This window comes from Pelodiscus sinensis, chromosome 3, assembly GCF_052426305.1.
Source record: "Pelodiscus sinensis isolate ZL-2025 chromosome 3, ASM5242630v1, whole genome shotgun sequence".
Taxonomy (NCBI): domain Eukaryota; kingdom Metazoa; phylum Chordata; order Testudines; family Trionychidae; genus Pelodiscus; species Pelodiscus sinensis.
The window spans coordinates 100731789-100757802 of NC_143054.1; the positions used below are offsets into that span (position 1 = coordinate 100731789).

Here is a 26014-nt window from a genome sequence, read left to right on the forward strand (position 1 = left end):
GGAGGGGGGAGGGAGGGACTCTAAGCTCCCGGACCTAGCATGAGCCAGAAATGAGCCTGGCTGCCTGCCCACCTGGCTCCTAATACACTTTAAATACAGAGCCGCAGCAGGGTAGGTCCAGGACCCAGTACAAGCCAGGACTGAGCTGGGCTGCTGGCCAGCTTGCTAAAAAATTTACTGGCAAGGGGGTGGGGAGGAAATGCATGTAGTCTGTAGCATTAACCTGTAAGCTTTTGCTTATCAGTTAATTGACTATACAATTACATCCCTAAATAAGACATCCATAAAGTAGTTTGTGGGTCATCAAACTCAAGAGAGCCTCCAAAACAGAAAGCCCTTTTTTCAGGATACAGGAATCTGATTCTGAGACAAAGCCTATTTTGAACTGCTGTGTTTTTAATGGAATGCAATACCATGTTTCACATTTAACTTAGAGGTACAGGATTATGGCATGTAACCTTTTTTTTCCTTTTTATTCTCTATGAACATTACGAATGTATCATATTTCAAGGCCACCTCTCAGGTTCAAGGTCTTCTGTTCTTACAATGAAGTCACACAACTGTCTTGGATGCCAAAACACATCATTACAGACAAAATCCAGGATATGATGGTAAATAAGCCTTCCTGCTACAGGTGAACCTCCCTGGTCCAGCACCCTCAGGACAAGGAGGGAGCTTGCCGAGTCAGAGGTGGTCAACTTTGGCCCCTCTGCTGATAGACTCTGGGTTCTCCTGTGGTCTGTCAGCAAATCTGGATGGGCTCCCCTCTAGGCCGCAGCTGTGCTGCCAGCCCTAATCCCAGGCTCCCCGCTGCTGGGTTCTGCAGCCAGCCCCGGGGCCCCAGGGTTTCCCTGCTACCAGACTCAGTTGTCCCAGGACTGCTGCCGAGGTCTGCAGCAAGCTCCCAGCCTGCCAGGCTATGCCGCTTGCAGTTGCAGAGCTCCACTGCTGCTGGGCTCCTGGACGGGCTGCCGGCTCTGCTCCCTGCCGCCAGTCTTTCAGGGGTCTTTTGTGTGGGGGATCTCTGGTCTGGCAACATCTGTGGTCTGGTACTAGGGATGTTAAATTTTGATTAATTTCCATCGACTACTCGATGAGCTGATAAGGCAGGTGCTTCGCTATCCCGCTGCACCTCTCCCTTTGAAATGGCAGCTTTTGTACATTTCAAAAGGAGAGGAGCAGCAGTCCGGACCCACGCGAGTGGGACTTTCAATCCCTGCTCACGTTGTTTCCCTGCTGCCATTTGCCTTCCCTGCCCCCTGCAGAGATAGTGCTGTGGGGAACTGGCTTTTAAGCCGGCTCCCGCTTCCCCCCCCTCTCCATTGCTGCCTCTCTCTGCTAGAGGCAGAAGGGAGGGGGAGGAGGGAGGGGAGCAACAAAGTTGTGTTCCTACTCGACTACATGATAAGCATTAGCTTATCGGGTAATCGACTAATCGCTTACATCCCTGTCCACAGATGTTGCCAGTCCTGGACCACAGAGATTCAACCTTTAGTACGTTCCCATCTGTCCATAAGAACAGCTCCTTTTTACACCCCTGTAACTAATCCTGGAACAACACATAATGACCCTGTAAAAAGTCAACAGATTCCAAATGAAGGTGCAGCATTTAAAGATAAATTGCAAAATATAATAAACGTGTGTGGGTTGTAGTTGTTGTGGGAGTGACAAATGGCAATTTCCTGGAATATCCTAGTTAAACTTTATTGGAATATGTTTAAACATTTTAAGCCTACACTATATTAAAAATGCAACTGTTTATGCACTACTGAGGGACTCTATGTAATCCAATGAGGCTGGGGAACCATAACTCTCCAGGAACAAAGAATAGTGAGGATTCATTCGGGTTGAAAAACAAGTAGAGCGCTACCACCACTTCGAGAGATGCTCATTTCTACTGGATTTTATAGGAACTAACAAAGAAAGGAGTCTGTGTAAAAACTGATTTAGGACCCTTCCCCCTGATCCAGCAAATGGACAGGACCTGTAGTCTAAAGGAGTCCTCGAACCTTAGAGATGCATTTGAAAGAGTAATTGCCAACAGGAGTCATAAGAATGGCCATACTGGTTCAGACTACAGGCAGTCCCCGGGTTACGTCCCCTAGTTACAAACCGGGGGGGGGGGGCCACTAGTGCTTCCCCCCAGCAGACCAGGGAGTCGCGGAGCTAGCGCCCTCCCCTCCCCAGCAGACCAGGGAGACGCAGAGAGGCTTTCTCGCCACGGAGGACACGGGCGGAGGGACCGCCGAGACGCGCCGCGGTCCCGCCGCCCGCGTCCTCCGCGGCAAGAAAGCTGCTCCGTGTCTCCCTGGTGTGCTGGGGGAGGGGGGCGCGCAGCTAGTGCCCCCCCCCCCAGCAGACGAGGCTTTTCTCGCCGACGCCTGGGGTAGAGCAGCTGGGGGGCTGCCGGGTTGGTCCCACAGTGCCGATGTGCGGCACTAGTGGACCTACCCGGCAGCGCCCCAGCTGCTCTGTCCCAGGAGTCCAGATTCAGCCGCTGTTGAAACTGATCAGCGGCTGATTCCAGGAAGCCCGGGGCAGAGCAGCTCTGCCTCAGGCTTCCTGTAGTCAGCCGCTGGTCAGTTTCAGCAGTGGCTGACTTGGGAACACCTGGGGCAGAGTAGCTGGGGTGCTGCCAGGTTGGTCCAGTAGCGCCACTAAGCGGCGCTGCGGGACCAACCCAGCAGCACCCCAGCTGCTCTGCCCCAGGCGTGTCCAATTCAGCCGCTGCTGGTCAGTTTCAACAGCGGCTGAATCTGGACGCCAGTTCCAACTTACATACAAATTCAACTTAAGAACAAACCTACAGTCCCTATCTTGTACGTAACCCGGGGACTGCCTGTAATGATTCGTCTAGCCTAGTACCTGGTCTCCTAACAATGACCAATGTCAGATGCTCCAGAGGGAACAATCAGGTAATCAAGTGACCCATCCCTTGTTGTCCATTCCCAGCATCTAGCAATGAGAGACTTAGTATAGGGTTCTAACCCTGACCATCTTGGCTAATTGCTGGTCCTTCCCCCAAAAATAAGGATGCTAAAATGCTGGACCAATTTGGTCACAAGGTCTATTCCACTGGGGGGGCTTCAACTGCTGGTCTTGAACCAGCAGGCACTCCTCAGTGGGCATGCGTGTAACTCCTGGAGTGCTCTCTCCAAATTCCAGTAGTTTTTCTCTTCCGACTCTAGGCAGGAGTTCTTGGAGTTGCTACAGGAAGACCGCCCGGTCACCAAGACTGCCCTGCAGGTGGCCCTGGACACTGTGGACTCAGCAGCATGCACGATGAATACGGCTATAGTGATGCTGCATGACTCCTGGTACTTCCTTATGCCAAAGAGGGCCTGCACCCCACACTGGACCTCAAAAACCTAAACACGTTCATAAGAATATTCAAGTTTCTTATGTATCCCATGCCTCTATCATCCCCGTACTGGATCTGGGGGATTGTTACACTGTCTACCATCTCAAGGAGGCATACATTCATATCACCTCCATTTTGGGGTGGCAGACTGGCATTTCCAGATCACTGTGCTGCTCTTCAGCCTGGCCATGGTGCCCAGGTGTCTGTGAAGTACACGGTGGTGGTAACTGCATTCCTGTGTAAGAACAGGGTGCAGGTCTTCCTGTACCTGGGTGACTTGCTCATCAAGGGCAGGTCATGGGAGCTGGTGCTCAAGCACATGGAACTGGTCAAGACCCTGTTCTCCTGATTCTCAAACATACCAAAATTCACTCTTGCTCCAACACACAGAACAGAATTCACTGGGGCCCTTCTTGACTCTACCCTGGCAACTGCCTCTCTGCCCAAGTCTTGGTTCCAGGCCATGATGGGTTTTATCTCCATGCCACAGCAATGCCTGACCACTCTGATAGTGACTGGAGCCCCAGACTCGCTTGAGTGTGTTGCTCCATGCAGCTTTGAGGGCTGGAAAGGGTGTGGGGAAGAGCAAGTGCTAAGGGCTGATTGCCCAATGTCCCACCCCCCAACTCCTTGCCCCTGGTCCTGCAGTGGCTGTCGTCTATGCTACGTTGGATAGAACGAAAAAACCCTCCCAGTTACAAGCTCTGTCAGAGAGCCACTTTTACCCACAGTTGTGGTTGTGGTAGTTTTGTTTCTTTGTCTTGTTCACTCACATGGGGTTTATTTTATTTTTTCCCTTTATTTATTTAATTGTAATGGGAGAGATATGGTAAAAAACCTCTGAAAGACTCCCATTTCATTTTTAGTTGTAACAACAGGTTAGGTGTATGGTCTGGAAGATGCATTGCAAATATAAATGTTTTTAAGCAGTCAACAGTACTATATAAGCATTTTCTCATGCCTGGGAGGCCTTTTACTACCACCCACACTGCTGAATTCTGGTGTAATGCTAGCACTTGTCACAGACAGCACATAAGCTATTCACAGTACTCTCCCCATTACATAAGTCTGTCATTCAGAACAGGGATTTTGTAGACAGTATTAGTGTAGTGTGTCAAAGTGGCGTTCACGGTGAGGGTTCATTGGAAGTCAGTGCAGCCCTGTAATAGAATGTGGCACTATAAACAATGATTTAAGAATTGTAGTACAACTAAGGGTACATCTATCCTGCAGGGCTTAACTCGAAATAAGCTACACAAATTGAGCTATGTCAATTGCGTATCTTATTTCAAAATAGCTTATTTTTAAATAAGTGCTGTGTAGACACTCCCTATTTCGAAATAGAGCACTCTTCCTCTGACTTCCCTTACTCCTCATACAACAGGAATAACTGGGCCTGTTGAAAATGCAAAAGAAAACTCATAAACCTGGAAAAGATACCTCATCATTCTTGTACAAGACACAACTCCCATCTCACGTTAAACTCTAGCTGACCCTCAACAGTCAATGCACAGTAGCAACTATTGCATCCACAAGCAATTTACTGCATTTCAAATGACTTGAGTCCATATTCTTACACCATAATTTGAGTCTCTGATCAATTGAGTGAACAGAAGGCACTGAATGTATACCTCATTAATTCATTTGACATGGTATTACTGTGAAAAAAACAGGATTAACTTATGCATTTTCTGTCTAGTCAGACAGACAGATTGAATTTCTCAATGGTGAAAGAGAGTGCATATCTTGGGGGATAGGCTGGCAGGGTTTTTGTGCAGTTTCTCCTCTGTTCCAGACTTACCATTTAGTTAATATTTCATACCGGCAGAACTTCCAACAGTTAAAATTAATCTCCATGTCTTGAAAATGTATGTGAAACAAAATTTATTGCAGTATAGAGCAACAGCTAAGCATGCAGCAGAACTGAACAGAGTGACATGGATCTACAAACATTTTCTGAATGTTTTCCATACAGTACAATCACATTTACTAAAAATTCCAAGATGATACATAATAAGTTTCATGTGTTTTCTTGTACCTAAGAACATAAGAAGGGCCATATTGGGTCAGACCAAAGGTCCATCTACCCAGTCATGTCTTCCCAACAGTGGCTAAACGATGTCCCAGAGGGAGTGAACAGACCAGGTAATCATCACGCGATCCCTCTCCTGTCATCCATTTCTAGCCCCTGTCAAACAGAGGTTAGGGACACCATTCCTACCCATTCTGGCTTGGACCTAACCTCCATGAATTTATCTAGTTCTTTTCTGAACCCTGTTAAAGTCCTGGTCTTCATAACATCCTCTGGCAAGGAGTTCCACAAGTTGATTGTGCACTGCATGAAGAAAAACTTCCTTTTGTTTGTTTAAAACCTGCCACCTATTACAGTAAACTTCTGATAATCCGGAACCTTTAGGACCCAGGGGGTGCCGGATTATCAGATATGCCGGAGTATCGGAAGGGGGGACTATGAGGGGTCTGGAGTGGGGTGGGGGGATGCCACCCCAGAACCCTCATATCCCCCCCTTCCGATAGTCTGGCTCTGCCCCAGGTGTCCCCATTCAGCTGCTGCTGGTCAGTTTCAGCAGCGGCTGAATCGGGTACGCCTGGGGCAGAGCAGCTGGGGTGCTGCCGGGTTGGTCCCTCAGCACCGAGGAGCGGCGCTACTGGACCAACCCAGCAGCACCCCAGCTGCTCTGCCCAGGCATCCCCAAGTCAGCCGCTGCTGAAACTGACCAGCAGCTGATTCCAGGAAGCCAGAGGCAGAGCTGCTCTGACCCCGGATTCCTGGAGTCAGCCACTGGTAATTTTCAGCAGAGGCTGATTCAGGAGCTGCGCTACTGGACCAACCCGGCAGCACCCCAGCTGCTCTGCCCCAGGTGTCCCCAAGTTAGCTGCTGCTGAAACTGATCAACAGCTGATTCCAGGAAGCCCGGGGCAGAGCAGCTCTACCTTGGGCTTCCTGGAGTCAGCCTCTGGTCAGTTTCAGCAGTAGCTGAATCGGGGCCAGCTGGGGTGCTGCCGGGTTGGTCCCGCAGCCCCGAGGGACAGCGCTACGGGACCTACCCAGCAGCACTCCAGCTGCTCTGCCCCCGGCTTCCCGGATTCAGCCGCTGGTCAGTTTTAGCAGCGGCTGAATTGATGAAGCCGGGGGCAGAGCAGCTCCAATGGTCCGGCTGCCCGGAGCACTTCCGGGTTCCTGATGGTGTCAGACCATCAGGAGTGCCGGACCATCAGATGCCGGACCATCGGACTTTTACTGTAATTTCATTTGGTGACCCACAGATCTTATGTTATGAGACTACCTAATCAAACCCACACAACCTGTGTGCTGTTTTTGTGACTTCAGTTATGCACTTTACTTTAATCCTTTGGAGACGGAGTTATTACTTACAAAACTTGTCCTAATGTGATTACTTATGTAAGTAAACTTTGAAGGGTTTCAGCATCAGTCCCAAGCCCAATATATCTTCATATACTACACATACACACCCACATATGTGTGCATAAATGTATGTGAGAGAATATGCACTAATATGTATAAATTATAGATAAAGGGTCTGATTCAAGTAATCCTATTTCTCCATATTTTAAGCAGTTATCAGTAAAAATGCTTATGTTCCCTGAATTAATTTAACAATGGATACATATACAATTTTAAAAGGCATTTTGGGTAGCTAAAGCAAAATAAATAAGTATTGCTCAGAAATGCCTGCATCAGGTGCCTTGTCTTGCATCCAAGAAAAATTAATTCAACTACAACTTCAGACCAACTGATAAAATCCAAAATTAAATGCCAGCTGGCCCATGGTAATTTCTACCAGCACTGCGAATGCATGGGAGAACAGATGTCTCTATGCAAAGCTGCCTCAGTAGAAGAGGCTCTATGAACCAAGAAGAGAAGAGGGAGGAAAACAGTACATAGGGGCTGCCTTTGTACTAGAGGTCTTCTCTTTTGCTGAAGGGAAAAACGAACAAGTGACAAACTGACAGCTAGATTTGCATGCCTGAAAAATTAGCTTGGCTAAATGCAGGGTGACTTCTTGGCTCAGCCTTTCTTGCTGAACTTGTAACTTAAAAGATCATGGAGAGGTTATTAATTGTAATAGTCAGCTGAACTTTCAACCATAGAAATAAATCAACTGATTGTTCACAAAAACACATTTATCTATTCATTGCATACCTGATTGGAAAATTATTCTGTTCCCTGAAATAAAAAAACTTTTTCTCATTGGTTTTAAACAACTTGGGCAGTCTCATTTTATGCAAAAACCCAAGAAAACAGCTCCTTTATACAGGTCATATCTATGCATTTTGTATTAACTTTTTTAAATGAGTGTCCATAAGAACTGTGTCTAAAAATCACATAAGACGATGACAATCCTAATAAAATGTACAAGACATTTCTTTCTAAGGCAAACTGACTACATTGTTTGTTGCTTTATGCTTTTTTGTTTTGTTTTGTTACTGTCTACTTGTTTTGCAATAAACTTCTATTTTAGAAACAGAGAAGAAACCTCTTTGGTAATAGTTGAAATTATTGCTGAATTATACCTGAAATAGCTGAGGTCTTACTGACTGTGAAAATGCTGAGCATCAAGCAACCTAAGTTATATTCACAACTCCGCCACTGACTTGCTGTGTGACCTTGAACAAATCATTTGGTCTCTATAACTATAAAATGAGGATAATATTTTATCCCTTATGTTGTGGGGATGCAGAGTGCTCAAACATTATCTGCAATAAATCTGATTTCTACAAATAACTCATACATAATATGGCATTCAAAGAAAGGTTTGATTTGTTACAGTATAGAAACTGTGTCCCTTAGTCTAGTGAGGACGGTTGACCAAGTGGTTAGGACATTAGTCAGAGACCTAGGTCCCTGCTCCACTACTGACTCCCTTAGTGACCTTGGACAAGTCACGGTCTCTCTGAGTACGCCTACACAGCAACATTATTTTGAAATAACTAGTGTTATTTCAAAATACTGTCAAGCTGGAGGGTTTCTTACGCCAACTCCTGTAACCCTCGTGATACGAGGAGTAAAGGAAGTCGGAGGAAGAGTGCTCTATTTCGAAATAAGCTATGCAACTCACGTAGCTCAAATTGCATATCTTATTTCGAGTTAAGCCATGCTGTGCAGATTGCACCCTCTGGACCTCACTTCCTCCTGTATAATGGGAATAAGAGCACTGTCCTACATCACAAGAGTGTTATGAGCATAAACAGGTTAAAAATTGTAAGTGCTCAGGTATTACAGTAACAGGCAGGGCTCGACAAATCATGTAATCTACTTGCCCGTGGTGAGAAGATTACAAGCCGGCACAGCGCATGTGCATTTCGCAGAACCGCGTAGCTGGTGAGCGGTGGTCGCCGCCGCTTGGCGAGCCCTGGTAATGGGGACCATATAATACCTCAAACAGATACAAGTCTACATATCACACAAGAATGCATTCAAACTTGGAACAAATCCCATTATGCCTGTCTAAATCTCCATACTAGCTACACAGACCTGGGCTATCAAGAGTGAATCTCTACATCAAAACTAGCTTTAAAATATGCTGCAGAGCCATACCACTGATGACCAATACTGACAGTAAGGCAAGTTCATGAACTTTATCTACAATACATCCAAAACACCCACTTTGGACTCAGGACAAAAATTTTCTCTGTACTGAGTCAGGAATTCAAACAGACGTGCTGCCACAACAAATTAGCTGAAAAATCTTTTGTTCAACAGTGTCTAGTTGGTTTGGTTAATATTGCTTATATAAATGACTAGGGCTCGACAAACGGCTGAATCTACTCGCCCATGGCACGTAGATTTCAGCCGGTTGCTCCGTGTGCCCCATTCACCGGCGCTTCGTGCATGCGCAGCGCTAGTCTGGCGCATGCGCAGTGCGTGGCTGGCGAGTGGCTCTCTCCAGGGTTCGTCAAGCCCTGTAAATGACTATATCTCTTCATCCTACCACTCTCCCTCCACCCCTCTCCCAAAAATGTAGAGATATTAGCAAGTTGAGAACTTTGTTACATCAGTACATATAATGAAGCATTCCCTGGCATGCATTTAGAAACTGGACTTTTAATAACTCCATTCATCTGAAGAAGTGGGTTGCAACTATGAAAGCTTATATCACCGTCTGTATCGGTGGTCACCAACCCGTCAATCGCGATCGACTGGCGACAATGGAGATACCTCTGGCGACAATGGAGTAGCATCGGCTTCCTGCAGGGTGGACGGAAGTCCCTCAGCTGTGCGCTACTTCCGCAGTTTCAGGAAGTAGGCTGGCTGCTCCCCTCCCCCAAACAACTGACACGGTACCTGAAAGGCCAGGTCTGTGGCGTGCCAGGGACTTCCTGGGGGGAGGGGAGGAGTAGGAGTCCCCAGAACAAGCACTGCTCTGGGGCTTCCCTCCTTTGTGGGGCGAGGGGGAGGAGAAGGAGGTTGGAGTCACCAGAGGAGGCACACACCGGGGCATCCCTCCTCTGAAGGGTCCCTGGAGAAGATGCAAGCCGTGGATTTCCTGTGCGAGGGGTAGGAGTCCCCAGAGGAGACACGTGCCGTGGTTTCCTTCCTCTGCAGGGGAGGGAGGGGGCAGGGGGTAGGAGTCCCCGGAGGAGACATGTACAGGGGACTCCCTGTCCCCTGCCCCCACTGGCACCCTATCCAATGTCCCCTGCCGCAGTACCCACTGGCACCCTGTCCTCGCCCCAGCACCCACTAACACCCTTCGCCAGTACTATGTCCCCTGCTCCCACCAGCACAGTTGAGGCCACATTAGTGAGGCTTGTGGGGTTTTGGAGGAGTTATTTCTTTGCATCTCACTTGCGTGGCCCAACTAACTTTTCTGTGTGTCAGTGACCCCTGACTCAAAACAGGTTCCCCGCCTTTCTCATAAATAAAGATAACACTGAAACATTTTGTGTTTGACATAATATTTTATTTAAAAAATGAAGCCTGGCCAATAAATCCCTAATTGGGGCCAAGCCCCCATCTGGTACGTAACACTCCTGTACCCCTCCCCCCCAAACCCAAATCTGAGCCTATTATACACTGGAACCTCCTGTCCTGAGTGTCTCACATCCCCAGACTCCTGCCACAACACTTCTGCACCCTCCACACACTGCAAATCTGTGTCCTGAGCCCATCATACTCCCAACCTCCCTGTCCTGAGCCCCTCACACACACTCCAACCCAAACTCCTGCACTCTCACAAACATAAGCCTGTGGCTTGCTCAGCACCCCAACCCTCCACCTGACCCCAACACTCCCTAGCCTGGTGTCCCCTCCCAAAGACAGCATCCCCTTCTCCACCTCCTCCTGCACCCAAATTCCCTCCCAGACCTTGCACCTCTCATCCTTTCCCACACCTCATAGAATCATAGGACTGGAAGGGACCTCGAGAGGTCATCGAGTCCAGCCCTCCACCCTCAAGGCAGGACCAAGCTCCGTCTACACCATCTCTGACAGATGTCTATCTAACCTGTTCTTAAATATCTCCAGAGAGGGAGATTCCATCACCTCCCTTGGCAATTTATTCCTAATGTCCAATCTAAACCTCTCTTGCTGCACTTTAAGCCCATTACTCCTTGTCCTGTCCTCAGAAACCAAGAGGAACAAATTTTCTCCTTCCTCCTTGTGACACCCTTTTAGATATTTGAAAACAGCTATCATGTCCCCCTTAATCTTCTTTTTTCCAAACTAAACATGCCTAGTTCATGAAGCCTGGCTTCATAGGTCATGTTCTCTAGACCTTTAATCATTCTTGTCGCTCTTCTCTGTACCCTTTCCAATTTCTCCACATCTTTCTTGAAATGTGGCACCCAGAACTGGACACAGTACTCCAGCTGAGGCCTAACTAGTGCAGAGTAGAGCAGCAGAATGACTTCACGAGTTTTGCTTACAACACACCTGTTGATACAACCTAGAATCATATTTGCTTTTTTTGCAACAGCATCACACTGTTGATTCATATTCAACTTGTGGTCCACTATGACCCCTAGATCCCTTTCCGCCATGCTCCTTCCTAGACAGTCGCTTCCCATTTTGTATGTATGGAACTGATTGTTTCTTCCTAAGTGGAGCACTTTGCATTTCTCTTTATTAAACTTCATCCTGTTTACCTCTGGCCATTTCTCTAACTTGCTATGGTCATTTTGAATTATGTCCCTATCCTCCAAAGAAGTTGCAACCTCACCCAGTTTGGTATCATTTGCAAACTTAATAAATGTACTCTCTATCCCAATATCTACATCATTGATGAAGATATTGAACAGTACGGGTCCTAAAACAGACCCTTGCGGAACTCCACTTGTTATCCCTTTCCAGCAGGATTTAGCACCGTTAACAACAACTCTCTGACTACGGTTATCCAGCCAATTATGCACCCACCTTATCGTGGCCCTATCTAAGTTATATTTGCCTAGTTTATCAATAAGAATATCATGCGAGACCGTATCAAATGCCTTACTAAAGTCTAGGTATATGACATCCACCGCTTCTCCCTTATCCACAAGGCTCGTTATCCTATCAAAGAAAGCTATCAGATTAGTTTGGCATGACTTGTTCTTCACAAACCCATGCTGGCTATTCCCTATCACTTTATTACCTTCCAAGTGTTTGCATATGATTTCCTTAATTACCTGCTCCATTATCTTCCCTGGGACAGACTAACTGACCGGTCTGTAGTTCTTATTCCCCTTTTTATAGATGGGCACAATATTTGCCCTTTTCCAGTCTTCTGGTATCTCCCCTGTCTTCCATGATTTTTCAAAGATCATAGCTAAAGGCTCAGATACCTCCTCTATCAGCTCCTTGAGTATCCTGGGATGCATTTCATTAGGACCTGGTGACTTGCTGACATCTAACTTTCCTAAGTGATTTTTAACTTGTTCTTTGTGTATCCTATCTTCTAAACTTACCCTCTTCTCTGCTTGTATTCACTACGTTAGGCACACCTCCAGACTTCTCGGTGAAGACCGAAACAAAGAAGTCATTGAGCATCTCCGCCATTTCCAAGTTTCCTGTTACTGCTTCTCCCTAAATCCCTCACTCTCACCCCAAAGACCGCACCTCCTGTCTCAACCCAGTGAGGGTACAGCTAGACGACAGGAGTTTTTCCGGGATTCCAGAAGTATCCCAGAAAAGCTCTTCCGCATTCAGGGATACATTTTGTTCTTCTGCTTTTTTTAGTGGAAGAGCAAATATGCTCTTTTGGCAACCCTTGTATTCCTCGTTTCACAAAGAATAAGGGGGCTTCTGAAAGAAGGGGTTTTTCTGACATTTGGCCCAGTCTAAACAGGCCAAATGTTGGGAAAACCTCTTCCTACAGAATAGGAAAAAAAAAAGCAGCAGTATAGCTGTACCCTGAGAGTGTACAAGGGCTGGGGACAGCAAGTGATGGAGAAGAGGAGAACAGAGAGGGCGGGGCTTCAAGGAAGGGGTGGGGTTTTGGGGGAAGGATGGGGTGGTAGATCTTTGCTTGTTCTGACATTTAAAAAGTGATCTTGGGCATAAAAAGTTTGGAGACCACTGGTCTACATGTTTTGTTAGTCTCTAAGGTGCTGCAAGGCTATTGGTTGTTTAAGTTTTTTCCAGTTACAGACTAACTCAGCAACCCCGTCTGAATCATTCCAATAGTTAGCCTTTATTTTGTGGAACCCGAAGACTCTTCATCCCCAAACAAGTAATTCCAGTGCTAACACCTTCTTCACTGGTCGAGTGCATGCTGCAAAATACATTTAATCTCACTGAAAAAAACATGGTTTAAATAGTCTCACAGAAATGCCTAATCTCTGTGACACCTCCACTACTCTAGGTTTCCCCATACCTTGCTCACTTTAGCACAGGGCTACTCAACATGTGGCCTGCAGCCTATTTGTTTGCGGCCCGTGGCGTGATTTAGGTTCATGTGGGGCTCAACACGTGGCCCGCAGGTGGGATCCTTTGAACATGGCCTCCACTGGGAACACAGTCCACAATGGCAAGGCGTCTCCCAGGCAGAGTGAGCACTGAAAGACACAAGCAGATGGGCTGCCTGGAACAGATGGGTACAGAGTGTTGGCATGTCTAACCCCCAGGGAGGAGATGCCAGGAGCGCCGGGGCATTTTGGGAAGCCATGTGGGCAGAGTTGACTCACACCGGCCACGTTTGGGTCCGGCACCAGGGTTGAAGGCTTAATCTTTGTATTCACGCCTATCAGTGTGAAAGATGCTATTTGCATATATATATTTGCATGTATATGCAACCACACTTAAGTTGCAGCCCTTGGCATGTGCTGAGAGTATCACTGTGGTCCCCAGGGTTTCCAAAGTTGAGTAGCCCTGCTTTAGCAGATCCTTCTGTAAATTTTTTAACCCTTTCCTTCCTTTACCTTCTCCTTTTCTTGTGTCCCTTCCTTGCTTCTCTTCTCTCTACTTTACCTGTGGCTTCCACCCCACAGTTTCAGACATATACTGGGTTGATAATTGTGCTCACTAAAAGCTAATTAGGGATCATCAGTTCAGACTCATGTCCATCACTGTCATTCCAACTATGCACCCCAGCCAACTGTGAATGAAAGTGACAATTTAAATGAAGCATACTCTATATGGATTTTTAATCACAACTGCAACTATAAAGTGAATGTTCTAAATCAGCGTTTCCCAAAGTGTGGTCTGCATCCCAGTACCGGTCCTTAGAAAAAACCCACCAGTCCTTAGAAATATTATCACGCACAATCCTATTAATTTGTGCGATGGGGTAGCAGCACCCTGCACTGCTGAGATGGCCTAGTGCCGTGCACACTGACACACAACACCTGGCGCTGGACGTAGCTGGGGGAGCCAGCGCCGGCCAATAAAGCGGCCAGGACTGGGGCCAGGAGGGGAGGGAGGGGGCAGAACAACCCGCCAGACAAGTAGGGCCAGCGACAATTTATTTGCATATTCATCATTTGCTTAATGAGTATGCAAATAAGCAAATAAATGTTATCGGTCCTCCAAAAGCTTGTGATTGGGTTGACTGGTCCCCAGTATCAAAAAGATTGAGAACCACTGTTCTAAATGATTTGATAGATGTATATTAAGAGGACAGTTTGTTTTAGAGTGCTGCACTGTGTACGATGGGAAGAGGGGTTTCTTGTACAGTATTTCAGACAAGTAAAGGCTGCGGCTTCATTCTTCAGGATGGATCCAGACATGACTGAGAAGAAAGAACTCTGCAGTAAGTGATTCCCAGTTATATATGTCAAATCATCAGCATATTTAAATATTCCCGTTGTGTCTTTTCTCTCTTTCACATGGCCTTTCACACCCAGCAAATTTCAGCAGAGTGAATGATCTCAATGATTCACGAGTACTGAAAACTCAAATCAACATTTTAAGGGCACTAAGCTAAAACAGACACAAATAAATATCATTTGTAAGAAGCTGTCATCAGGGAGACTTAAAAATGATTATCTCCATTTGTCTTGGGCTAATTTAAATTTCTATGGGGAAGTAATACCAGAACACACACTTGTAATAAGTGTAATTCATTTAACTGTGCCTTTCCTACATTCATTTATTCTTGCATTTCAGTGCAGAAAGAAAAAAACACCACCTTTTCTATCCTTTTTATGGACATTTGCTGTTTCTAAGACAACTGAATACAGTTTAAATAAAAATATCCAACGGCTTTCTTCTAACACACTTGGTGTCATTTTTAATTTAACATACTGGATTCTTAAAATATTACAAACAAAAGCAGAGTACACAGAACGCCCCCCACAAAAGGCCAGACTGACAGTCCTGGAGACAGAGCCTCTTATTCGTAAATAGAATATCTACAGCACAGGAGTAATGTTCCTACCCCACACCTGACAATCGTCCTTAAGCAGAAGCTGAGGGAATACCCTCAATGTCATGTCTAGGCAAAAAAAAGTGGTCACGTTCACGCACACAATTTGAAACAGGTCTTTGTACCTAGTATAAACCCAGAAGGCTATGTTTTAAAATGATGGTCAACAATCAGTTAATAGGTTTTAAAACATGTCACCACCAGGTGAAAAATCCTGTTTAACCTCATGTTATGTAATACATATGAGTTAACATGACAACATGCTCTGTTTTCCTAATCTGTACATGGAGCAAGAATGACACACTAGTTCTGGTGTTTGTTTATTCTTTAGCCTCCTCTGAGGATGACAATAGAATGCCAGCTAGGTGGACAACTGAGATCATTGGATTCTTGCTATATGGACACCCACCCACTCAGAACTCAACAAAGCCATGTCAACATTAGTAATTTCTGTCAATTTCATCAAATCATAGTCACACACTGATGCTGTACTTATGCAAACCTCCTGTGTAGATGAAGAAAGCTGTAATGTCACAAGTGAATAATTAGCCCTGCTTGAAATACAAATTAATTACACTGGTGCAAATCACAGCTTCCCTTGTCTATACTACACAAGGGCTTCCACTGGTGTAGCTACATTAGCAAATGGCCATCAATTGCTGGATTCAGAAAAATACCCAATTTAACAATGTCTGAGACAACATACTCATTTCAGGTAGGTCGCCAAATCAAGCAACAACTTGGGTTGAGTTTAAACTGTGAGCTAGAAGTGAAAGGTTGTGTGTCTCATTAGCAGTTCTCTGTCTTAACCAATATTTTAGAAGGTGTGTTCTTAGAATGTGTTGGCTAAGGTTCCCAGCCTCCCACTCCCGCTAAATAGCTAGCACATCTTAAAAGTTCACACCGCCTTATCTACACTAGACTTTAAAATATATTAGATAATACAGTTCAAAACACACACTTTTTATTTTACTCAAGAGAAACCCTAAGTGAAGTACACCCCCTGCTGTGTCTACAGGATTCTGGATAATAGGTTCAGTGTGAACAAAGCTTTCAAGGAACAGGTTTTAAAAAATGAGATCCACATAAATACCACCAAACACAGACCTAAATGTGGAAAATGGTAAGGCTCAATGGAGTTAAGAATATTAGTGGAATATTGCTATGGGCTTTGAGTGAACCAGTATCAGATATACAAAATGTCTTTTAGATTATTTTTTAAAAAATCTTCTCACTAGGGATTTTGACAGCGTTTCTTAGCTACGTGTCAAGCATTCAACTGTAAAGTGTTCACCATGTGCCCTGTGTGCATAAGAACATATAATCAGTCTAAATATAATTAATCTATATATTTTCACACCCAGTGGTGTGATATTTAACTAACTGTATAGCTTTGCATTCTGAGTATGCTCCAATAAGCTCTCATTTCTCAGCATGAAAGCAATACTGAATATGTAAATTCTAGGTTTTTAGTGGAGTTTTGTCTAATTTCCTTTAAATACTTTTTTTTTTCTTTTTAATTCCTTACAGAAAGGGCAGTTGGAATATGGAACTCTGCCAAAATCAACAACAGATGTACTCTGTGAATTAATTCAAAAGGAGTAAAAAGGAGAGAGTACGTGGGTAGCGCTACTGGCACTAACTTGACTATTGAAACTAAAATAATAAGAAATACATTGATTTTTATTGCCTGGTTTTGTAAGAACAAGTCTTGCTAGGACATATGGTTTGCTCCTAGCCCCTAATGGTTTTATTTCAATAAAAGTTCTGGGGGGAATTTCACATCTTGACATCTCTGGGAACCTGGAGCAGAGCTGTTAATATTAAGTGGTTCCTCTTTACTTTGTAGCTCTTTAATGAAACACAAGATTACTGTTAAAACAATAATCTCAGCAGGATTATCCACCAGTGGGGCTGAACTCCACTATTGCTCCTCTGTACAGTGACCAAGGAGAGGCACGGTGAAAACAAAGGGTAAACCAACAGCAAGCTTTGCTAGGTGTATTTATTATTATACTCTTGAATAGTCAAACATAGTTCAATTGGCTGTACCACAGTCATGCATCCTAACACGGCTCACACTGTTGCCCTTGTTGCTGGTCACCTTTTAAATTATTGATCAGCTAGCGATTTGAGGATTATTTTCAATTTACTTTTTATATAAGACAACTGCTTGTGTTACTCTATTAATAGAATTATTACTGCTGCTGTTGCAGGATCTCTGGTACTGGATGAAGGTCATTGTGCATGATCCTTTAGGTATACCTCATTACACACAAACAAGTCAAATCTGTGGGGCAAATTTCTTGAGACATACAGAGAGGGGAAGTGATTATGTAGGATACAAATCCCTTCACTCTGCACAGTCTCTTGGTCACATAAATCAAACGGGCTGGAGATGAGAGAATTATGGGAACGACAGGAGTAGTGGCATTTCCCTCTGCATCACAGCTTAAAATCGGAATAAAAAACTAAAAAGGATTAGTTAATGCTGCTCAGAGCAACATTAATCTGTGTGTACTGTGATTCTCGCCCCCCCCCCCCCCCCCCCGTTAGAGAGTCACAGAACTCAGCAAGTGACACAGTAAGCATGGCAACATGGAAAAAAGGATAAGCAGCCATTTGGCCATGGGACAGAGTATATCATGTAGCTGGTTGGGATCTACTTGGGAAGCTCATATCTTGCACTGCTGCCACACACACCTCGATTTGTCCCACTGAGGAAATAGTCACAGGAACTGCAGATTTCAACAAGAACCACAGAATTTTGATATAGTTTTGTCCCAGTCTGCATGTTTTATGCTGGGGAACCTATGAGAATATGAAGGAGATCCTTGCTAAGAAGAACTATCTGGGAATGAACTATAAAACCACCTTGAACATGAAGGACAGTGAAAATAAGTACCTTGGATATCAGGCTATGTCTACACTACGAGTTTTTGCCAGAAGAGGCAATGAAAATGAAGTGCTGATTAGGATTTTGTTGCGCTTCATTTGCATGATCTATTCCGAGCAGTTTTTGTGCAAAAACAAGCAGTGTGGCCATGGTCATTTTGCGCAAAAAGAAACTTTTTGCACAAGATCGTTATGCCTCTCCCGGAGAGAATCTTGTGCAAAAAGGGGTTTTTGTGCAAAAAGACCACGGCCACACTGCTTGTTTTTGCGCAAAAGCCTCCTGTGGAACGGGGTACCATATTCTACTTTTTATTTTAAAAAGTTAAGCAGTACACTGAAATGAAATTATTATTATTATTATTATTATTATTATTCAACTGAGCTTGCACTTCCTTTCCAAAGCCTCATGTTAGGCCATTTATAATTTTCCTGAGAAACACACACATACATTGAATTTCTCAGGTATTGATTTCAGACCAGAAGTCTCCTTAGTTTTTTTTTAAGAATACATTAAAATTCATTCAGCATTTCTTGAGAATAAACACAAAAATATGCATAGTTCATTTTACATGTTTTGTTTTTTAATTCCAATCCTTCATAAACACCTTGGTTTTTAAAGTTTCATATGGAACTTACATACTACATGAAATGAGGGCTAGCACCTTTACCTCACTTGAAGAAATCTGCATACCAGATTGAGACAATCATATTTTAAAATAGTTCTACAATCAGGCAAAATTGGGTCTTCACTCTGCTTAATTTCAGAAATATATAGCTATAGTTTATGGGAGCAAGAACTTTAAAACAACATTCATCAGCATATAGAACTGTACTTTTTTTCTCAAACTGGTTCTGTTACACATTGTAGTGATGTGACGGACCAGCAGTGGCCCACACTAGAACGGGGCAGAGTGCCCGGGAGGGGCTGCCTTGCCAGCGCGCTGCCAGGAAGGCGCCCCCGCCAAACACCGCGAGAAGCAGAACTTCGTGGCTGCGGGGAATAGGGCCAGCTGGCGGGCCGGGTGAGATGTGCCCGGCCCCGGCGAATGACGCCGTGACGCAACTCCGCCCCCGACGTCAGGACACTGGTAACGCCAGGTGCAGGGTCGGGGGAGACGGCGTGACCTCCAGCGGGAAGTTCAAAAGCCACCCCGGAGCCAGGGCAAGGAGGAGGACGCCAGGGAGGCCATTCCTCCCTCCCCGGGAGAGACGGGACACTGGGAGAGTGGCGGAGCAGCATCCTGCGTAACCCCGATGAAGAGGTAAGGATCACCGGCCCGGGCCCGGAAACTGTGGACACAAGGGCGGCTAGGAAGCAGCCTGGGGCAGGGCCACTCTGGCGCCCGTGGGCTGACGCGTTACAGGGTGGGACCTCGTCAGCCAGGTGAGGGTCAGCACCCAAACCCTTAGGGCCCCGGGCTAGGACCTGACGGAGAGCGTGGGGCCGGGTCCCTCTAGCCCCCAGGATTCCTCCGTGCTGCACCCAATGCAGGAGAAAAGGGAGTAAGAGGGAGACCCCGCCATCCCAAAAACCGTGGGAAAGGACTGAGGCGCCCGGGAGGTGAACCGGGAGTGCCGGGCTCCACTTCGCCCCCACCTCCACCCCAGGGTGGGCATCAGGAGCTCGCGCCCATCAATGTAGTGAATCCGTAAGAACCAGATGGCGGGCTCGCTGGGCCGTGACCCTGCGGAGGGGGTTGCGCGCTCGCACCCAGAACTAGATCCATCACAAGTGAGGAGAGTTTTTCTATGTCTTTCAGAAACCTAAAATATACATTTGTATTAAGTTTATAAAATTAGATAAGGTAAAAACACAAACAAACAAAAGCCATTTGCATGCGTTTCCTGAAGAGATGCATAAGAAACATATGTAAAGGTCTCTATTGCTGAATGCCATTCATCTCATGAAACAATATCCCTCCCTAATGTTTAAATGTACTACCTACCAAACAGTTAATACAATTTAAAAAAGCTATTAGTATAACTATTACCATTGTGCGTATATTTTTCATACTGCTGTTCAAAAGCCTATTAAAGTCAATGAAAAGACTCCCATTCACTTCACTAAACTACTGGTCACTCCATAAAAATTATACCAGTGTAAATAGGAAAACTTTATACAACTTTAAAATCTAAACAGGTTTTAACTCCCAGAAAGCTTGACAGCAATAAACTTGTGTGTTTTTATTATTTTAAAAAATGTCACTCATTTGATAAGTTGCCAGGTACAAACTATTCTGCTTCTGCTTTGTTATTTGTAACCTGAGTTGAACATTTACTTGTCATTCATTGGGGCATCATCACTCATCTGGAATCAGACTAGCACGGGTAGGCAGTCATACTGTCAGAGCTCATAAGCAAAGGCCAAGCAAAGCTGGGAATCAATACTATTTGGATGGGACAGCTCCCTGGAGCAAATGTACTTTAATGCACCAGATAACAGCAATTAGTTGCTTTCCGATGACATCACATCCTCTAGTTTTGGTAGCAGTTGTCCTACTGCCCCAGATCTCAGTTTAACATTTAACAAATCTTTATACAATTTTAAAACTGGAAGTTTAATCACAGAGACAAGAAATTTAGAATTCAGGTTCCCATAGAAATCTGACTCTGTTCTTATTTGACTACATTTCATCAGGGCCTTTTATTGCTGAATCACAGAGTTCAGGGTAGTTATTCAACAAATAAATACATCATAAAATAATCCAAAGAATTTCAGTTTATTCTCAAATCACAGATGCATATATGCAATATTTGAAAAATCCTCTCAGAAGTGGAGAGTAGAAAACTAACCCTAGGCAGTAATGAGTCCTCTGCTCCCCTCACCCCCAAAAAAGTTTTTTTCAGCAGAAATTTAAATTGAATAAAGCTTATTTCTAGATTTACAGTAATGAAGACAAACTTCCAAATGTGACCTGATGCAAAGGTGTCTTCCTCATTCTGCATGGCTTTTCCAAGACACAGCAGAGTAACATTGACAGGACTTTGGCATTTGCAGTGCATTGACAAGAAGCCCTGCAGTCATCAGGGAAATTGACAAGAATTATGTCATTCTGCTATAGTTTGTGCAGCCAGGAGTGGAGCAGAGGGAAGCTTTGGAATTACTCTCAGGGAGAAAAACTAAAATGAAGCTGAGGAAAAGATAACGTAATGCAGATCTCCATCCATTTTGACAACAAAGACACAGGTGAAGGAGTAGAAACATGCTGCCAAGGAGATCTCATAAAAACGTTCTCCTTTTACCAAGGAGATCTCATAAAAATGCTTTCCTTTAACGTATGATAAACTCTGTGATAGACTTAAGGCAACTGGGGAGATAAGATGTGGACATACTCATTCATTTTTCCATATAACCCATTTCTGACCAAAGAGGGAGACAAAAAGTACATGGAAAACTTACATTTATTGCCCATTTAATGCCCTGGAAATGTTTCGCTTTGATTTTAAAAAATATACTGTGGTCTACATGTACACCAGAGTATACCATTATAACGGCTGCAACTTGAAATGTAATCTTTAGTTTTGCTTTAACTGGAGAATTGAGAGGGACTTTATGAAAGACCTTTTAGTATGGTCCAGGAATATAGTTCCCCTGTCTGAACTCTGAAATATCTGATGTGGTGCTCTTCCGTGTATTTTACAAGCCGAAGACACAGATGTGTTACCAATAACCAGAGATGATGTGAACTAGGATAACCATCCCAGCACTGCCTAATACTGCAGAATACTAACTGCAGAATACTAACAAGCACTTGCGTTCCCCTCTCTTGGGAGGGGCAGAGTAACAAAGACCACTATCTAGCCTGAGGGAGGAGATAAGAGATTTTGGCACAGGGAAGAAAGAGAAGTGGGGACTAAAAGTATCAGCCTTTGAAAGTCTTCCATGATAGATAAAACCCCTAGACAGGTACAGAGAGAACACCAAAGTATGAATTCCAGAACTTGTTGCCTTTCTTACACTGAAATTAGGAGAGGGGTAGGAGGAGCTTACAAAGGTATCACCCATGCACTTCTTAACAACTGCCCAGCCCCATATTTTTGTATCAGTCTCTAGGACAGTGGTCTCCAACCTTTTTACACCCAGATCACTTTTTAAATCTCAGAACAGGCGAAGATCTACCTCCCCGCCCCTTCCTTGACGCCCCGCCCTCTCTATTCTCCTCCTGTCCATCACTTGCTATCCCCAGCCCTTACTTACACACTCTGATAGTTTATTTTTAAATTATGCAATATATAAAATTAAAATCACCTGTTTTTAGTTATGAAATAAATGGTCTGTTTTTTATTCATGCTATTGAAATCTAAAATGAATCATTTATAATTATATATTTTGTGGGGACAGAGCTCTGTGGTTGGGGGCAGGGTGCTGGGAGGGCAGAGGACAGGGTTCTGCAGCAGGGGACAGAGTGCCAGTGGGGACAGGTTTCTGCAGCTGGGGACAGGGTGCCAGTGGGGACAGAGTTCGGGGAGTGGGGACAGGAATAGGGACACAGTTCTGTAGCTGAGGACAAAGTTCAGGGAGTGGGACAGGGGACAGAGTTCTATGGCTGGGGACAGGGGAGTGGGGACAGCGTTCGGGGAGTGGGGACAGGAGTAGGGACAGAGTTCTGTGGCTGGGGACAGGGGACGGGAGTGGGGACAGAGTTCTGTGGCTGGGGACAGGGGAGTGGGGACAGAGATCTGTGGCTGGGGAGTGGGATCTGGGGAGTGGGGTGCCAGTGGAGGCACAGAGTCCCCTGCATCTGCCTCCTCCCAGGATACCCCCTCACCCCAGAGGGAAACCAGCGCGCGCCTGCCCCAGGGCCGACCCCCTGCCGCCTCCCCGGCGCAGGTAAACCCCACACGAGCCTGCCCGGGGCCGACCCCCCGTGTGCGCCTCCCCCGGGACTGACTCACCCCTCCTGTGCGGTGCAGGGAGCCAATGCTCCCTCCCACAGTACACTCGGCAGAGCAGCTAGCGCACTTCCGGAATCACCGGAAGTGGCGCTAAGCTGCGGGACTTCTGTCAATCCCCGGAAGCCGACACTACCTCCATTTTCACTTGAGGAAGGTAGTGGGGCTCCTCGGGGGTGGGAGGGAAATAGGGGCAGGGCGGACAGGACACCTCGCAATCGACTGGTTAAGGCCTGTTGGTGACCACGGCTCTAGGAAGTAGGGCATGGAACAGATGTAGCATTTTGTATTATTGCAGAGATATGGTGTGACCCTGTAATATCGCTTACATGTGATGGGACAGTTTAAATATTGTTAGTGAAACCTTAACTTTCTGTCATGCAAGTCAGAATATTCAAGCATCATCTTTAACACGCTTTTCTCATCTTTTGGACCAGACACATCATGGATGAGATAATTTTAAAAACAGCATCAAGGTAGCTTTGTTTGTTCGTAAATGTGAAGTATTTTTTTTTTTATATATTTATTACCAGCTTTTGGAAACGTGAAACTGAAACCTGTTTCCTCCTCAAAAATTTCCTCAAATGTGTGCATACACTGATTCGTTTGTTCAAGGTTGCATATGGTAAGATTCAACTAGCACTGAAGGATTTATTTTACAGAAGTGTGGCCACTTACTTTGATCTCTTAAAATGTATATATTGGGTAGAGGTGCGTAAACACCTTCACACTGCAATATGATTTTGTATATATAAACCTATTAAAGATAGAAAAGGAAAATCATCCCTGATATGACGACTGCACTGAAATAAAGAAAACCACAGCAGCCATGCATTTTGGCCCATAAATCTTTGATTAAGTTTCCAGGGCAGTTGATAGTTAGAAAATGGAAGAACAAGTAGTTAAGACTTGATATTGCAAAATTTAAGTACCAACAGCATTCTCTTTAAGGCACAGTGGGCGAAAGCCTTTTCCTTTTAAGGCACATCTTGTATATGCACTGATAAACTACCTCTACAAGAGATAGTTGGCATGCTTTTATATTTATTACTGAGTTAATATATTTGTGCAGAACATTAGCATTTGAACTATCTGCTGACTGAGCCCTGGCATGATCTATTAATGTTGGCCGTCAAGAGTGCCCTATTAAATTATAATCAAAGCCATAAAAGTAAGAAATGGTGAAACCCAATTAACTGAAGAGGTAAGAGAACTGAAAGAAAACAAACAAACCCGAAAACAAACAAAACTGCGGGAAAAAAATGTTTCTCCAATTATATTAAAATTACATTTCTAGGCAGTCAAAAGAGTAGACATTATTTCTTACACTAGCCAATTGGCCCATCAAAAGATGAGATTTTCAGGTCTCTCCTCCATGCTAGTCTTCCCTCCTGAGCCTCTGGTCTCTCGCTGCATCTCTTCCTCTCTCTCCTCCTTCTCCTACCTCCCCCCCCCCTCTAAGTTCTCCTCCACCTTCTGCCTCTCTCTTTCTCTTCTCCCCCTCCTGCACCTCTCACTCTCTCTCCACTCTTCTCTGTCTCCGTCGAGGATGCACGCTCATCCAGGCCCCACCCCCTGGGTATGTGTCAGTCACCGTCCCTCCCCTCTTCGCCTCCCACCATGGCGCTTGGCTGACTTCTGTGCTGCCGCGCAGGAGCAAGCAGCGCAAACAGCCTCTCTCTCTCTTCTCCTCCTTCTGCCTCGCCATCTCTCTCTCTTTCTCTTCTCCCCCTCCCGCCTCTCACTCTGTTTCTCTTCTCTTCCTCCTGCTCCGTCTCTCTTACTCTCTCTCGCTGTGCTCCACCTCCTCTGTTCTCCTCTCTTTCTCCTCCGCTTTCTTCCTTTTGAATACGGCGCCCTTTCCTGAAGTCAGAGATGCACGCTCGTCCAGGCCCCGCCCCCTGGCTGTTCCCTCTGGGTGGCGCTGTTGCCTCCCGCTATGTCGCTCGGCTGACTTCTGCGCTACTCAGCCGAGCCGCCAAGCGGGAGCAAGCAGCACAAGTGGCCGTTTGGGCTCTGCGCTCCTGCTAGGGGCCCAAATGGCCACTTGTGCCGCTTGCTCCCGCACGGTGGCTCGGCTGAGAGGGGCAGAATTCAGCCGAGTGCCACAGTGGGAGGCAACAGCGCCACCCAGAAGGAACAGCCAGCGTTTCAGTGTTACAGAGTCAGAGACATTGGGCTACTATATATATGATTCCCACACACCAAGACTGTCTGAAAAACACTATTTCTATCCACAGGTAGATGTTGTTCCAAACTAGGGATGTTAAATATCGGTTAACTGAATAATCAATTAACCTCATGAATTCTTATCATTTCAGAGGGGGAGCCGTGTTAGTTTGTAACTGGAAAAAACCTTAAAAAAAACAATGAATAGTCTTGCAGCACCTTCAAGTCTAACAAAAAAATGCAGATGGTATCATGAGCTTTCATGGGCAAGAGGTGGGGGTGGGACTGTGTGGGGGCGGGGCTGACAGCCAGTGCAATCCGGCCCCACTCCTGAGGAGCTCCCTGCCACTCCACCTTTCTGCCTCTGTATCAGGCAGGAGCTGGTCCACTAGGGGGGCCAGTTTAAAAACCAGCTCCTATCACAGATCCCCTCTGCTGATAGAGGCAGCAGCATGAGGTGGCAGTAGCCTGTGGCGGGGGAGTAGGGGTGTTGGAGAGGGAAGAGTCTGAGCTCCCGGACCTGGCACAATTCGGAACTGAGCTGGGCTGCTTGCCCACCTGGCTCCTAATACATTTTAAATAAAGAGCCACAGCAGTGGTAGATCCCGGACTTAGCTGGGCTGCTGGCCAGCCTGCTAAAAAATTTACTGGTGGGCAGGGGAAGAGGCGGGTGGAATGCATTTAGTCTACAGCATAAACTGATAAACTTTTTGATTATTGGTTAATTGATTAATCGAGCACATTATTACATCCCTATTCCAAACTTTTCTTCATTGACTGCTCTTGTTCAAATGACTGCACAAAAAGAACATAGTGCCACTAACATCAGAGATATAGCCCTGGTCAGGCAAGGACAGGCAAGACAGAAGCCATC

At 45.5% G+C, this 26014-nt stretch overlaps 1 protein-coding gene across 13 annotated transcripts in view; it reads right to left on the minus strand.

Moving 5' to 3' along the window:
• The window catches only part of NHSL1 (NHS like 1), a 261028-nt gene that overhangs the window by 36494 nt on the left and 198520 nt on the right, over positions 1-26014 (minus strand). Inside the window, exon 4 of one of the 13 annotated variants that reach the window (XM_075924289.2) lies at positions 17887-17994. The exons of the other annotated variants lie outside the window; for them this stretch is intronic. Coding sequence (XP_075780404.2) covers positions 17887-17977 — 91 coding nt within the window. The 5' untranslated portion in view covers positions 17978-17994. The remainder of the gene's footprint in view (positions 1-17886; positions 17995-26014) is intronic. 13 annotated transcript variants of the gene reach the window in all.